This window comes from Pan troglodytes, chromosome 16 (genome assembly GCF_028858775.2).
Source record: "Pan troglodytes isolate AG18354 chromosome 16, NHGRI_mPanTro3-v2.0_pri, whole genome shotgun sequence".
Lineage (NCBI taxonomy): Eukaryota > Metazoa > Chordata > Mammalia > Primates > Hominidae > Pan > Pan troglodytes.
The window spans coordinates 32,000,258-32,016,555 of NC_072414.2; the positions used below are offsets into that span (position 1 = coordinate 32,000,258).

At 48.1% G+C, this 16,298-nt stretch overlaps 1 protein-coding gene across 1 annotated transcript; it reads right to left on the minus strand.

Moving 5' to 3' along the window:
* Positions 1–357: 357 nt before the first annotated feature.
* Positions 358–3,449, minus strand: SRP14 (signal recognition particle 14). Its single transcript, XM_001140332.7, has 5 exons — positions 3,322–3,449; positions 3,105–3,177; positions 2,511–2,623; positions 1,303–1,335; positions 358–817 (listed from the first exon to the last, which is right to left on the minus strand). The coding sequence occupies exons 1-5, from the start codon at positions 3,343–3,345 to the stop codon at positions 650–652; spliced, it is 411 nt and encodes a 136-aa protein (XP_001140332.3). The 5' UTR covers positions 3,346–3,449; the 3' UTR covers positions 358–649.
* Positions 3,450–16,298: the final 12,849 nt, after the last annotated feature.

Sequence of the window (16,298 nt, forward strand, 5' to 3'; positions counted from 1 at the left end):
GACTAAGCACATGAAAATATCCAAACTAAAGGGCATAAAGAAACCAAAAATCATAATTACTTTGGAACCTTTATTCTTGATGACTTTGTAGTATGTTTCTCCTAAGGTGGTTAAACAAACTCTCATTTGACTGTGAGAACTCATCAAAATTGGGGAACCATGATGATAAAATTATACAGCCAGGTGGGAAGCAGCTCATGAGATAACTTGACTTTTTATAAAACTGTCAGGTTTCAATTCTAATAACCTAGAAGATATTATAGAGCTAAAGCCTATTCATTAATCACATCATTCTAGATTTAGTAGTTATTGCCAGAACTATTAAAATGGGTTGGGAAAGGAATAAAGAGACAGTGCTGATAAACAGACATGTTTAATGATAGCTTGCTCTTCACAGAGATGTCTACAGAGACTTTTAATCTATAATCCAGGAGTATATAACCATGCAGCACAGACCAATTAGCCAAATGCAAAATAAACTAGATTCTTACCACAACTATCCTATAAACACTGCAACTATTCTTTCCAAAAGGACCCTAATCTTATGTGAAAACACCTACTGTGGGGGAACCAGAAACCTAGCTATCTAGCCAAAAGGAAAAAATAGCAATTCAGTGGTTAATTGGTGAAAGCAGGAAATGTATGCCCTTTACTGTGCTGCTGTTGCTGCTGTTGTTGCTGCTGTTGTTGCTGCTGTTGCTGCTGCGGCAGGTGCTGCTGCTGCTGCTGCTGCTGCTGCTTTGGTCTTCTTAGTTTTGTTCTTTTTGTCTCTCTTCTTCAGCCCATCCATGTTAGCTCTAAGGAGGTTTGAATAAGCCTGAAAGATACAACAGAGCATACCTTAGTGGGAAGATGTGCAAACTGGCAGAACACCAGCCCTATTTGCATAATGGATTTAGGGTAGCCAAAAATCAGGAAAGAATATAGCACCATTGGACACTTGTACCGGAAAATGGTATAAGCATAAAACACTCTTTCACATTATAGCAGCTTCTGCAACACCCACAGACAGTTGCACACATTTTTTACGTTTTTTTCCAAGGGAAAATTGCAGGCAACTTCTTGTTCAACTATACTATAGGTAGCATATATCTACAGCCTAAGACAAAATCTAACTTAAAAAGACTAGAAAGGAAGACGGTATTAGCGTTGAAATTCACACCCGGGCAGCTTTTACTTGAAACATACTGGTAAAACTTATCTCCGGAGAGCAGTGAACCCAAGTATCAATCTTACCCAGTGTTCACTATCATACTGACTCTTGCCCTGAGAAGGGAAACATAAGGAACACCCAAAACTCACCATCTGAAACTTATTCACTTCCTTGGAGCTCACCTGAAAAAGAAGGAAAAAAGAGGTCATACCTATTATCCATATAAGCATCCTCTTCTCCACCCCAGATAGTATCTCAAAAGCCTCCAGAAGACAATATCCTTATCTTTAAAATACTTCTCCCCAACTTCAGGGTTCATAATACACGAATGGTTATTTTTCTACTCTACTTTCCTCTGCCTAGAGAACAAGAAAAGGAGCTCTGCATCTTTTTCCACATGAGAATTGCACCAAGAGGTGAAAGGCAGTAGGCTCCTTTGGAAAAAAAAAAAAAAGCTTTGTGTCTCACCTCTTGAAATCCCTTAGAAAGGTGGCATTGGGTTTTCTCCCTGGGTTCTGAGAAAAGTCAGAGGACTTCTCAGTATTAATTTTTTATACATTAATAGAAGATATATTTAAACTACTCCCTCCCCATCTTATTTTTAAACCTGCCTTCCATTAATTCAAGCATATTTAAGCACAATGCGAGCTACCACAAAATAAATTCTACCTCTGAAGAACATTCCTTAGGTTTTTGTTATTTCATGATATCTAACTTTATCTGTAAAACCACATAAGCTTGTTTTACTGTAGAAGTCCTCTCAAGATAACTTGTCGCGGGAGACTTCCAACTAAGTATAGTCTACATTTTCATGCAGTCAGTATCCTACACTAATGTGATTTCTGCCACAGCAGAATAAAGTAGTATTCACTCAATTCAAGGAGTCTCTTCCTTTGCCTTATTCAACCTCCACTGAAAGACTAGGGCTCTTGACTAAATGTATATTTTCTCAAGTGCCAAACCTAACATCTAGCTGCACATTCGCCATGTGAACCACAAAGATAAGGAAATAATAGCATCACCTGGTACCAAGAAACTGCTTATTGAAGGCCCGGCACAGTAAGGGGCTAAGGAATCAAAAATTTATGCCAGCTGCTCCTTACAGTACTACCAATAAGGACCAATATGCTACTTTCATTTCCACAAGAGCTTTAGCAGAACTAACGACTGTCTGACCTCTACCTTCTTATTTTATTCTGGAGGTTTCCACTACTAAAGTATAGGAAGGTCTTGGTCTCAAAAATAGCCACACAGGGCAAAAGGGAAAAATAAATAAAAGCCTGGTTCAGAAACGCCCCATCCTCTGTTAAGTTCAAGTCTTTACATTTCAAAAGACGGCCTTAGAAATTAAGCTCACCACAGTGCTGATCTTCTTCTTCCCATCGGTAGCTCTTAACAGACACTTGTTGTCTGCGGGCTCAAAGCCCTCCACAGTACCTTTCTTTGGAATGGGTTTGGTTCGACCGTCATCTGAAGGAAAAAATGCATCCTGGTGAACACGGCCGCGTACGTGGCTGAGCGGCAGACAAACAGTTAAAACAGAGGAGGGGGGTAAGTGATGACCTAATCCAGCCCCGCTGCTCTGGTTTTGTTAAACACCTCATCTGCTATCACGGTCTGGCGAAACCCTGGAGAAACTATTATTTCCACGACGGAAACATGTAATATCGAAGCACGTTAAATTCCACTCAAAGTGGCGGCGTCTGGGATCCCTGACAAAGAGCCCTGGGCTGCTTGGGGCCCATTGTTACCAGAAGCAACCTAGGCGGCTCAGTGCTGGGGACTGAGCCAGCTACAATCCCTACTATTTTCCGGGCCCGAAGCCCCGAATGTGCCCAGTACAGGGTGGCGAAAGGTAGAGGAAGGCGGCGGTCCGCGGCAGACAGACTCCGGTGGCTCCCAGACACCGGGCACCCAGGGAGCATCGCCCGGCTCCCCTCCCGCTGCTTACACTTCTTCAAGGTGATATAGACGCTGCCCGACGTCCGGCACTTCTGGAAAAGTCTGGTCAGCTCCGTCAGGAACTGGAAAACAACAGGCCCAGCCCCGTTAGCCAGCCCCAAATCCTCGTCCCGCCGCGTCAAGGCCCTGGTCCTCCTGCAGGAGGCACAGGTCTCGAGTAACGCCTGAGCCGCCCCCTTCCCTCGGCCGGCCAGGCCTAGCCATACCTGCTCGCTCTCCAACAACACCATCGCGGCGACGCTGGCTCGACTCCCTCCGCTTAAGCCACTAGCAGTGAGAGCCGGAAGTTCGGCCTAGGCTGGGCGGGACTTCCGCTACTAGACTTCCATTGTCTTCCACCAATCTCTTCTCTTCCACCAATCCCGGCCTGCGCCCTCCCCCCTCCCCGCCCGCCTAGCGCCCGCGCCCTGGGACGTCCGGAGGCCTGTGACCCGGAGGCGCTGGGGCTGCCCTGGGCCGTCACGTGCGAGAAATCGTCTCACCCCAGCCAGTGTGAGGGAGTGAGAGCAAAAGAAAGTTTTGATAGCAGCGTACGATTTATATTCAGCTGTATGCTGGACAGGTAACCTAACAACTCAGTGACTCAGTTTCCTTATCCATAAAGTAAGGGTAATGATAGTATCTACCGCGCAGTGTGGTCGTGAAGCGTAAATGAAACTCAGATTAAATACGTAGAACAGTGCCTGGCACATAGAGCGTGTTCAGTAGGTATCAGCTATTGTTCTTTTCATTATTGTCATTATAAGTTACTGTAGAGATCCTTTAAACTCTCCCTAAACGCTGACCTGCAGCTCTAGCCAGAAGGGCTGGGCCGGGTGCGGTGGCTCACGCCTGTAATCCCGGCACTTTGGGAGGCCGAGGCGGGTGGATCACGAGGTCAGGAGATTGAGACCATCCTGGCTAACACGGTGAAACCCCGTCTCTACTAAAAATACAAAAAAGTTAGCCGGGCGTGGTGGCGGGCGCCTGTAGTCCCAGCTACTCGGGAGGCTGAGGCAGGAGAATGGCGTGAACCCAGGAGGCAGAGCTTGCAGTGAGCTGAGATCGCGCCACTGCACTCCAGCCTGGAAGACAGAGCGAGACTCCGTCTCAAAAAAAAAAAAATGAGGGGCTGGAGCCCAGTCTTTAGTTCTACCTCTGATTAGTCAGGAGAACTAGGTTGTAAGCCCTCTCTGCCAGTAGCCAACTTGAACCCTGGGCCCTCTATAAAGTCAAGCATTCCACCACACAAGAGGTTTTCGCTGAGTGCCTCTCAGTCTGTGCCAGGCACGGTTGTAGAGGTTGGGGATGCAGCAGGATAAGAAAAGCTAAGTTCCTGGTTTCCTGGAAGTTGGGTTAAAGGGGCAGGGAGGAAATAAACAATGAAGCAAACAAGTAAGTAGTACAGCTTCAGATAATGAATTCCGTGAAGACAGCCTAAGCAGGGCTGTATAATGAGAGTGGGAAGGGGACTGCCTGGGTTGGGGTCAGGGGAGTTCTCGTCGAAAAGGAGAACTTTGAGTTGAAAGCTGAAAGGACCAGCCATCCAAAGATCTAGGGACACTGTTTCAGACACAGGGAACGGCTAGAGCAAAACCTTCAAAGGGGAAACAAGTTGCCCTGTGTCTGTAAGACTGGCAGGTGCGGGTAGGGGTGAGGAGGGCTTGTGGAGCAAGGAGTAAAGGAGTATGGAGAGGTAGCTGGGGACCAGATTATGTAGGGCCCGTGACCATGGTAAGCCTGGATTTTGTTCTAGATACAAAGAGAAGACTCGTTAAGGAAGTTTTCAACAGAACACTGAAAATCTGATTTATATTTTTTAAAGATCCCCCTGTCTGTGTTGTGGAGAATGCACTGTAGAGAGACAGGGCAGGAAATGAGGAGCCCAGTTAGGAGATTCAAACTTAATGGCTTAAATATGTTCACTCTCTGATTTCACATTTTCTTCCAAATGGCCAGCGCCCGTTGCCCACTTCCTGCCCTAGGCTGATGACCTTGTGTAGCCAACCTGTATTGGCTTTTGGTTCTCCAGCATTTGAACCTGTTTGCAATCCCCTGTTGTGTGGGTTTTGGTGAGAGGCAATAAATAAATAAATAGAAGGGTCAGAGGGTCACTCTCTCAACTGCCCTCAGCACCTGGGCTCAAGCATATGACCTAACATGGGTCAATCTGGTGCTCTCAACCAGGACTTTGACTTCTGAGCTAGTAATATCAAGGCCTAGGGCTCTTGCATGGGTGTCCAGTCATTTGAATGTGAGGATGTTTTTGCTCATCTGTATTGGCAGATATCATGAAAATTATGCATGGGCCCTTTTTAAAAAATTTTTTTTATCTCATCAGCTATCATTAGTGTTAGTGTGTTTTACATATGGCCCAGGACGATTCTTTCAATGTGGCCCAGGGAAGCCAAAAGGTTGGACACGCATGCTAGAGGTTATTCATATGGTGCCATCACAAAGTGGTCTTGTGTTGGCGGCCCTATAGGAGGGGTTTTCACCAGACTGTTCTAATCTATGCTAGTCTTGAGGTGTGCGAAGATGACTCCCCAATTTTTAATTATAGCTTTTACCTCTGTATTGAGCTCCAAACTTGCATATTCAGCTGTCCACTTGGTAGTTCCACCTGGATGTGTAATGAGCATCTCAGATATTACGTGACCAAATCAAAACTTTTTACTTCCCACATCTTTGCTGTTTATTAAATGGCACCACCATCTGACCAGTTACTCAAATAAAAACACCCATGAATCATCCCGGATTCCTTTTTCTTTTTGAGGCAGGGTCTCACTCTGTCACCCAGGCTAGAGTGCAGTGGTGCAATCTCGGCTCACTGCAGCGTCCACCTCTCAGGCTCAAGCTATCCTCCAGCCTCAGCCTCCTAAGTACTTGGGTCTATAGGCATGAGCCGCTGCCACCAGCTGTTCTTTTTCTTTTAATTTTCACATCTACACCTGCATGAGTCCTGTTAGCTATCTTGAAAGTTTAATCTGATTGCAGTCACACTAGCATCTGGACTTCTGCAAAAATCTCGGTGGCAGGCTGGATGATCCCCCAGAGATGTCTATGTCCTAGTACATGGAATGCGTGCATCGCACTGGATCCAGTGCAATTCAACTACTGATGGAATATTCTTTGGGCTTTGTTTTTCTGTGGGAAATGACCAAGAGCACCTATTCAGAAGTCAAAGTGATCGGGGTTCAGATCCCACATCTGCTACTTATTGATTATGTGGCCTCAGGCAACCTCTCAAGGCCTAAGTCTCTTCACTAGCAAAGTAACAATAATAATGCTTACTTCATTGAGGTTATGAAGATTTTATAAAATACTATATGTAAGAGCCTTAGGCTTGCTCTAATATGGTAAATATAGATGTTTAAATTAATTTTAAATTTTTAATTCCTCAGTCACACTAGCCACATTTCAAGGATTCAGTAGCAATATGTGGCTTGGATAGTACAGATGTAGAGCATTTCCATCATCACAAATTCTACTGGACAGCGCTATCATTGATAACATTGGGCCTAGCACATAGTAAATGCCCAATAAACAGTATAGTATCAAATAGTGTTATTACTTATAGACCACACACCTTCCATCATTTCAACATCACCATCCTGATTTCTGCCATTATCTTAATACCACCTGTACTGTTAGTTAATATTTTTCTTTACATTGACTCACTTTCTACTTGTGTATTTAATATCATGATCATAAGTGGAAAACCAGTATCATTTGCCATAAATAAAAGGGATCATAAAAGGAAGTACTATGAAGTAAAATAATGTTGCTAAATTTAAATTTTTGAGATTAAAAAAATTAAAACAATGAGTAAAAGCAATGATAAAGTTCATTGATATATAAGACTATATCTGAAAATAAATTCATCAGTGAGAAAAATGGTATTGTATGTGATCAATCAGGAATAAAGGTAGCTCAGGGGTACAATGAAATTGAGAGTTTATGTCAATATAACATGGTTAAATTTTGATGTTTTCCAGCACCCCAAATCCTAACTTGCAATTATGTGTGATTAGGGTAACATATCATTCATCAAATTGTAATTTAAATGCATAATAGAGGTTAATGGCTTTTGGCCTTGGAGCAGAGCAGTATGTATGTGAGGCATGGAGCTGGGTCACTGTCTCTAAGTCATGCAGGCCACACACCTTCCTGCTCCCTCTCCCTCAGTTTTTCCTCTCCCTTTCACAGTTCTAGGAGAACCATGACATGAAAATGGTTCCCAAATCCTTTCCCACATCATGGGGGCTTCATCAAAGGCCTAGGCAGCACCAAGAGCAAAACGAAGGCCCTGGGCACAAAACACCGTACCAGCTTTGGCCACTTCCCCATGGGAAGACGGGCAGAGAAAAGTACCCCTGCTCCTCAGGGCCTAGCCGACCTAAGGGACCTGAATAAGTATGCTTGTTTGTACAACCTGAGATTGTCTCTCCCAAAATGCAGGGGTAATGTGTTTTTTCCTCAGACAGAGCACACTTTAATTTATTAGGTGTTTAATTAGAGTTGGTTTTGAATTAGGGTCAGGAATTTGGTTAGGGTTTGAATTAGGGTCAAGGATCTTGTTCAGGTTAGGGTTGATTAATTTGCAGCTGCAGTTACTCTAATGCAATTACACTTTGCAGTGCCTGGAAAGTATAATGCTTAAAAACACAGTCGCTAGTTCCTGGATGGGGTTCCTAGCTGGGGTAGTCAAGGCTGCAATAAGCCATGATTGTGCCACTGCACTCCAGTCAGGGAAACAGTGAGATGCTGTCTCAAAAAAAATTTGTATTTTGTTTAACCTATTATTAATAAGGAAACCAGATGTATGTTACAATCCATTCAAAGGGGAATCCAGTAAACATCAGGAATTCTGGAATGAATTTGTAAATGGAAGCAAAATTGGATTTTGCACAGGAGGGACCCAGGGTCGTCCCTTCACTGAACAGAAGCATTTGTACATCCATAGACAAGAATCCTCTGCATTGCCACTGAGTCTCTACAACCTACAGAGTTGTAAAATAGCGCAAAGAAAATAAAAGGCTAGAAATCAGCTAATCCAGAAGGCTGTGTTCTAAACAATGTATAATTTTTCATTGGAAACATCCACTATTTTTTGTTTTGTTTTGTTTTTTGTTATTGTTTTTGAGTTTATCTTTTTCTTTAATGTATTTGTTTCCACTAATCTTTTTTGCATATTCCAAAATTGCTTAAGTCTCTCTGAGCCTCAGTGTCCTCATCTGTAAAATGGGGAAGTCATAAAAGTGCCTACCTCATGTCAAGGGGAGGAGTAAATGAGCTAAGGGATGCATTATTACACCGCAGTCCCTTAGTTGGGAGTGGGCTGTTCCACGTCCTCCTCGTCAAGGTGGATTCATTCTACAGGAGCAGATTGCAACAAGACACTCTGCACCTTACGGAGGACTGGCCTCTGGGCTAGTTTAACTTTTCAGTCTCAGTCTGATGGGAACTATACCTTGGGCTCTGAGCTGCCTCACCGTAGCTCCAGTGTGCTGATTTAAGGGTCAGTTCTGGATGAAGGAAGGAGGGTATCATCTAAACACATGGAGGAATGGCACTGGGCAGGTCTGGCTTTGGGATGACAAGTTTTAGAACCTAAGGCTGGGAGACCTCCCACGTCAGCGGGAGGTGGTTAGCTCTGGTGGAGCCATCCTAGAGAAGGCCAGAGGAGTGGCCGGAGGGAGATGAGAGTGTGTCCTGGAAGCCTGGGTGCCCGGAGAGAGTAAACACCCTGAAGCCACGTCAACACACTCCCTGGACTGAATCCACTCCAACACTGGCAGTTCCCAATTCCTTTATTTTCTGCAGTCAGTTGGTCAACAAGTGTTCATTGTATCTGCTCGGCCAACTCAGGGCTCCAGGAACTCTCTCCATCCCCACCCCAGGATGAAGTCCTGGATTTAAATCCCAAGCCCCAGTGTCCTAGAGAGACAGCACAGGTGCCCTGGACTGTGAGTCAGAGACCCCAGGCTCACCCTGCTCCCCAACTTGCTATGAGGCCCTGCACGAGGTACTTGCTTGCGCCTTATCCTCCACTGGGAACCTGCCTCAGAGGGTTGTTGTCGGCTTTCAAGGACATAATCCACGTAAAGGGCTCATAGTAAACACCCAGTTGATGTATTTTTTGAAGTATTTTCACTGTTATGTTCAGGACTTAGGCTAGATTGCTAATGTCACTTCTACTTCCAAAATTCTTAGAACTGCTGCTTTTCTCCCCCCAGCCCCTTCTGGGGGCCCTAGGGAAGTTTCCGGAGCCCACAAGTGTCAGTGATTAACACTGGCCTTCCCCCTTGCTCGCAGCAACGCCACCACGCCCTCCCTCCAGGCGCCATCGCAGAGGTGAGGAGTGGCCTCGACCTGCCTGTGACGCGTCTTGGGCCAGTAGGGGACGCCCTGGCCTCACTAGACGAGCGCAGCCATGAGTGACCGCCTCAGCCACTCCCAGATCTTGCCCTGTCGTTTACCTTAGATCAACCCTAAGAATATCCAAGATCGTGGTCATTATTTTTCAAAATTACTTCTGTGGAGGCTAGAACTTTCCGTGTTACAGAAAGATTATCATTCATCCATTCACTGAACAAGGCTAAACAAGCAGTGTTTGGCACTGTTCTAGGTGCAAGAAGCTGACTGACTTCTCCACTAGAGAAGAGACTATTTTTTTCTCAGATAATAGCTTGCTTATATTTATTGAGAAGTTACTAAGTGCCAGGTTCATTTCTAGGTGCTTACATGTATCCACTTTTGAGCCCCCAATAGTCCTGTGAGGTGAGCGTTGTTCTAGCTGAGGAGCCTGCCACCTCTGTGCGAAGAAGAACTTGCAAATGAGTGTAGCCTGCGGGCAGCTCAGGAGTGCTGAGCTTTCAGCTGTCTTTCAGCTGTCCAAAGAGGTGACAAGAAGGGAGGGAAGGTAGAAAAGAGACCAGCTCTAGGCAGAGAGGACCAAACTGGGACTCTCTCTCCACTCCTCATCTTTCCCTCCCTCTGGGTGTGGGTTCCTATCCCAAGCCCCTGTCCCCCTCCCACTCCCATGCAGAATTCTGTCTCCTTAATCCTGTCTTTGGATTCCAGGTCCAACTTGGCATTTCTTGGCTGTATCTCTGAAGGAAAGTCATCTTAATCTCTATGAGCCTCCATTTCCTCAGCTGTAAAATGGGAAGATCTTCCTCACACTGCTGTGGTGAGTTCAGTGTGACAATGTGAATATAAAAGCTTATAAGTGAGAAAGCATGGCAGAAAAGCTAGGTTTCATTGTTCTTTTCCTCTCCTTCTCAAGCAGTACCCTGAGTAGAAATATTCGGTCGTGCAAAACACCCCTCCCTCCCTCCCCATCAAAATCCCAGTCTCTCACTAAGCTCAGCTAGCTGTGTGGAGGCAACCCATCTGGTAGCTAAATCACACGAACATGTTCAGGACAAATGGTTAGTATGTCACACGCCCTCCATTTGTGGAGGAAACTTAGGTGATGTTAAACAAAGAACAGACTCTAATGGTGGGATTTCTGGTATAGGGGCTTTGGGGAGATACAAAGGAATTGCCAGTACCCTCTAGGCTACACATCATGGGCAGCCCCTGGCCCCACATGCCTGGAAGGCCATCCTTGTACAGAATCAGGTGGTGGCACTCAAGAAATGTGTGTGAACTTTAAGAGGTTCTCCCCTTCTCATCTAGGATTTCCTTCCTTGCTGAACCTCAAGAAGGGGGCCAGCATACCCCATATTGTAAGAGGGGAAACTGAGGCCAGGAAAGGCAAGCATAGTTATTGCAAGCATAGTTATTCCCAGCCAGGCTGGAAGTCTGGGGCATGAGCACCTATTCCTGCCCTCCTCCTCCCCACACTTTCATGGGTTTAGTGGGTGGGGGAGGGGCTCCCTTATTCAGGATGATTAGGGGTCCCCAATTTAAAGTTTCCTGTCTGAAAGTCAAGGACAGGAAATTATATAGCCAGAGTTCTGCACAAATTACCCAACAGGTGTCTCGACTCCCCAAAGCAACAGATGCTGTTCATCTCTTGGCCTCTGTGTCATCATTCATCCTTGATTGTTCGGGGAAGCCCACTCCACCTCTGTGACAGACCCACAGATGCAGATTTACACAGGGAATCCTAGACAGACACAATGAAGAAACTCCCATCTGATCAGAGCCAAGTCCCAGTAATAACATCAATGAATCATTGACTTCAGTGAGTCACAATATTGAGCTGGAAGAGGCCTCCAAGACCTTTTTAGTCCAACCCTTTACCTGCTAGTTATTCACAAGCGAATAGAAACTGAGTGAGGTCCAAAGAGGGAAAATGACTTGACCAAGATCACAAAGCTTGGTAATGCCAAAGGTGAGACTGGAAGCCCCGGGCCCTGAGCCCCAGGACCATGCACTTTCCACACACCCATCTGCCTGCCACAACCTAGCTGGCACAGAGAGCAGGAGGGAGGGCATAGGCCCCTCATGACTTAGCCAAGGGCAGCTCAGTGTCTCCGTGCAGGTGGACTCCGTGTGTCAGCTTCAGCCCTCCCTTGGGAAGGGAAGGGCCTGGGGCCGTCCTCACACCCCAGGCGCCAGGCCGCGGAGCTATAGGAGGCAGCTTCCTGCTTGGCCCTTATCCAAGGCCATTTCACAATGGGGGGAAAAGCACTGAGCTGAGAGTCCCGGGTTGCTGCTCACTCCACCCCCACTCCAGCCCCTTTCAGACCCCCCAGGGACAACGAGCCAGGCCCCGCCTGAGGCTTGGGGTGAAGAGAGCTGCAAGAATGGAGACAGGCTGAACAGCCCCTTTTGGGAGTGTTCTATGAGCTGTGTCCCTGGAACTAGACGAGGGCACCACCTTGCATATTACCAGCACTATCCCCCTTCCCTTGCCGTCCACCTGCAAGCATTCAGGCTGGGGAAGTCCCTTCTGGGACAGGAGTGGTCGCTTCCAGTCAGCCCCATAGCACTCTCATGATTAGTCAGAGGGGAACCTGGAGGCAAGAAGGCCCACAAGCTGGGAGACGGCAAGGCCTGGGTCACTTCCTGCAGTGAGGCAACGTGACTACCAGGCAGAGGAGCCCAGATTTCTCCTCCCAAGATGCTACAGGGTCTGGGGTGAACTGTGGCTCAGCTGACTGAAATTCAGGCAGGAACCAAGACAGAGACACTGAGACGGGACATTCAGCCAGGATTTATTATGCCCTTACACACAGGGTCGGCTCTGAGCTCAGCTCTGTAAGGGATCTCGTTTGAAGTAGGAGGCAGTGGTTAAGGACCCAAATCATCCTGTCTTCAAGTCTTGAAGAGGAGACAAAACAAACCTAGGTGAAATGTCAAACCACAAGACAAGGCAGTGTGAAATGAGGGCCCACACTCTCATGCTGGACAGTCCAGTACGGCCAGTGAAGCGGGGGTGGGGAGGGAGTCACTGCAGACAAAGCTTCGGGGAAGAGATGGAACCGAGAATGATGGGGAGAACTTGACTCTGCAGACAGGATGGGAAAGATCTTTCAGACAGGGAAAGGAAGACAAGGCAGAAATCAATCTGCATACGTGAGGACAGGACCCTATTTGCACCAGGGGTGGTCAGCCACGAGGCTGGAAATGTGCCTGGCCACAGGGCACTTCCTCACTCTGAGCTCTTGCTACTTGAACACAGCCTTCCTTGGTATCCGTGGGAAGTTGCTGGCCTACTGAGGCAGGATACCACACGGAGAACTAGGCAGGGGCGTGGAGGTGTCAGGGAACTCAGCCCCTTGGTGGAGGAGCCCTCTGACAACAGGAAGCAGCTGCAACGGGCTCCAGGGCTGTACTGGTATCTGCAACTCTCCCCCTACCCTGGCTGCACCCTGCAGAACAAACTGTTCTTCAAGAAGTTCTGGGGACAGAGGGCCCACACCTGCTCCCAGTTCGGGGTGGATAAACCCCCATCAGCCAGGCTGGGAGCCCAGCAGAGACATCACACAGCTCAGCAGCCCTCCTTACCCCCTGGCCCCCTGCCTCCTCCTACCCCAGACCAGGTTGCAGTTGACTAGGGCAATATAACACAAAACAAGAGCTTTATATTATTATTATTATTATTATTATTTTATAGAGACTGGGGTCTCACCATGTTGCCCAGGCTGGTCTCAAACTCCTGGTCTCAAGTGACCCTCCTGTCTCAGCCTCCCAAAGTGCTGAGATTACAGACATGAGCCATGTTACCCAGCCAAGAGCTTTGGAGAGGGAAATGAGAACTGAATCTTCATAAATACCTCATCCTGGAACTTCCAACAATGTCTCCAAAAATAGTACCTAAACTCCAGGCCTCAAACTTCAAATTGAGTGGGGATGTGAAGTGGTTGTGGCCTTACAGAAACAGCACTGGAGTGGCAGCCGAAGTGCTGAGTTCTAATCTGAATTCTGCCACTCATTGGCGTGGAACCTTAGACAAGTCACTTTTTGCCAGACTTGAGTTTCTTCCTCTGTAACTTGGGGAGTTGGGATTGAGCTGTAAAGTCCCTTCCAGTTTTAAATGTGAGACTCCAATGCTGTCAGGTAACTTTGGGATTGCCGTAATGACTGTTTGGGGGCTAGTATAGCTGGGAAAGAAATTAGGAAGAGAATCCAATTGAGGGCAAGATAAAATGGAATTGTATTCTATTCAGAACTTGAAATAGGATGGGATTTTGTCTTCCCCAGATCCTCACCATAAAGAGATTTGGGAGAAAATCTTGGGAGATTTGGACTCAGAATATCTTAAGAGGTAGTGTTCTAGAAGATTGCCCAACACTTGGTGGGGAAGAGCAAGAATTCTTCCAGATTGCTTGACAAGCAGAACATGGGGAGTGGGGCACAGTAATACCAGGAAAGACACATCCCATCCTCCCAACCCTCTTTTCCACTGAAGCTGCTCCTTACAATTCCTGTAACTGGGGACCAGGCCTTTCATTCCAGTTACAGCTAAAACTTAACATGGCCATTTAAATTTCCCTGAGGGTATAAATGGCTAATATTCTCTCCTTCTAAGACCCAGCATATGCTGAGAGAGGCCTTCAGAGGAGGTGGGGGCTGGAAGAAGGAGTGAAGGTGGAGGCCCAAAGATCACGCAGGAGCCATGCTTTTTCTGAAGCCAGATCTAGGCCTAGCAACTCAGAGCAGTTCCCCGTGGGCAGTGATGTGGAAGAAGGCCCTGGGCTTCCTAAGTGCCTCTAGGTCACTTTGTGAAACCTCTCACATGGGCCTCCCTGGGAGGAGGAGCCCAGTGTAGCCCCCACCTGTCTGCTGCCTGCTCATCTTCCAGGGTGTTGAGGGGATGGGTAGCATGGCTGTCTGCCCCCACCAATTACCCGCATGGCTTGGGTCAACTAGACTCTGTCAGAGCTGTTGAAGGAGACATAAACCTAGGCTTTTGGAGGCAGCTTCAGGGAAAGGTGGAGTGTGTGAGGTGGAAGGTGGGTGAGAAAGTGTGCAAGGGGGAACGCACTGTTCTCTACTGGCCCTTTGCCAAACAGCAAGGGAGAGAGGAGTAACAAGGCCAGACTATGGCCATGTTCAGTGGTTTTCAACTGCGGCCCAAAATGAGGCAGACATAGGCTAGGCATGGTCTAGCCCCTGTGTGTGTGTGTGTGTGTGTGTGTGTGTGTGTGTGTGTGTGTAGGGGGAGTGTGAGGAAGTTGTGAGGGTGTGTGTGTGGTGTGTGGGGGAGTGGTGTGCGTGGGGGGTGTGGTGTGTGTGAGGAGTGTGTGGGGGAGTGTGGTGTGCGGGGGTGGTGGTGTGTGTGATGTGGGGTGTGGTGTGTGCGTCTGTGTGTGTGGTTGTGTGTGGTGTGTGGGGAGGCGTCATGTGGCATGTGTGGGGGGTTGTGTGTGTGTGAGGAGTGTGTAGTGTGGGGGGGTTGTGTGTGCATGGTGTGTGCGCGTGTGAGGGGGTGTGGTGTGCATGGGCAGTGGTGTGTGTATGTGGTGTGTGGGGGGTGGAGTGTGGTGTGTGTGTGTGGTGTGTAGGGGTGGTGTGTGGTGTGTGTGTGGTTGTGTGTGTGTGTGGTATGTGTGTGGTGTGGTGTGTGTGTGATGTGTGGTGTGTGGGGGTGTGGTGTGTGTGTGAGTAGTGTGTGGTGTGGGGGCGGTGGTATGCAGGGGCGGTGGTGTGTGTGGGGCATATGGGGGGGTGGTGTGTGTGTGGTGTGGGGGGGTGTGATGTGTGTGTCTGTGTATGTGGTGGGGGGTGGTGTGTGTATGAGGAGTGTGTAGTGTGTGGGGGGTTGGTGTGTGGTGTGTGTGCGTGTGTGAGGGGGTGTGGTGTGTGGGGGTGGGGTGTGGTGTGTGGAGGGTGGTGTGTGTGTGGTGTGTGGGGGGTGGTGTGTGGTGTGTGTGTGTGGTTGTGTGGGGGTGTGGTGTGTGTTGTGTATGTGTGGTGTGGGGGGTGTGTGGGGTGTGTGTGTGGTGTGTGTGTGGGGTTGTGTATGTGTGGTGTGTGTGGTGCGTGGTGTGTGTGGGGGGTGGTGTGCGTGTGGTGTGTGTGTGGGGTTGTGTGTGTGTGGTGTGTGGGGGTGTGTGGTGCGGTGTGCGTGTGGTGTGTGGGGGTGTGTGTGTAAGGAGGTAGTGTGTGTGGATGTGTGTAGGGAGTGTGGGGTGATGGTGCATGTGTGGTATGGGGGGGTGTGGTGTGTGTGTCTGGAGTGGGGAGTGTGTGGTGTGTGGGGAGGGTGGGGATGTGTGTGTGGAGTGTGGGGGTGTGTGGTGTGTGTGTGGAGTGTGGTGTGTGTGTAGGGGGCGGGTGTTGGCCTGGGTGAGCCCTGGCGATCGCAGCAGGGAAGATGCCAAAATTTTGTATTTACTGTCAGGGCAATGATGCTGGAACTGCAGAGCCAGCGCCCCGAAACCCAGCCCATCCCAAGACACTGCTTCTCACAGCCAACAGAGGAAGGAGGGAGGGGGAGAGGCCTGAAGCCGAGGCTTCTTCTTGAGGAATGCTCGCCAGGCCAGCAGCCTTCCTCACTTCAATGCAGCCTTCCCCTTCTATCCACCGATGAGCATTTAGCGGGCAACTCCTTTGTCCAGGGCAAGCCTTCCCCAGGTCTCTCTCTTCAAAAGCAGATGCTACCTAGTGGGAGGTGCGGAGTTATACATGCAAGAAAGGGCTACAGGACAGCATCACTAGTACCAAGCTGTGAAGGAGGTGGACTTTGAAGGGAAGAAAGAATTTAGAAAAACAGACTAGTGGACTAGTTAATGCGGGGAGC

Coding starts and splice junctions, on each gene's coding strand:
- SRP14 (XM_001140332.7), bottom strand. CDS start 3,345: ATGGTGTTGTTGGAGAGCGAGCAG. Junction 2,624..3,104: donor CTATATCACCTTGAAGAAGT/GTAAGCAGCGGG, acceptor TTTTTCCTTCAG/ATGACGGTCGAACCAAACCC. Junction 1,336..2,510: donor AGAAGAAGATCAGCACTGTG/GTGAGCTTAATT, acceptor CTTCTTTTTCAG/GTGAGCTCCAAGGAAGTGAA.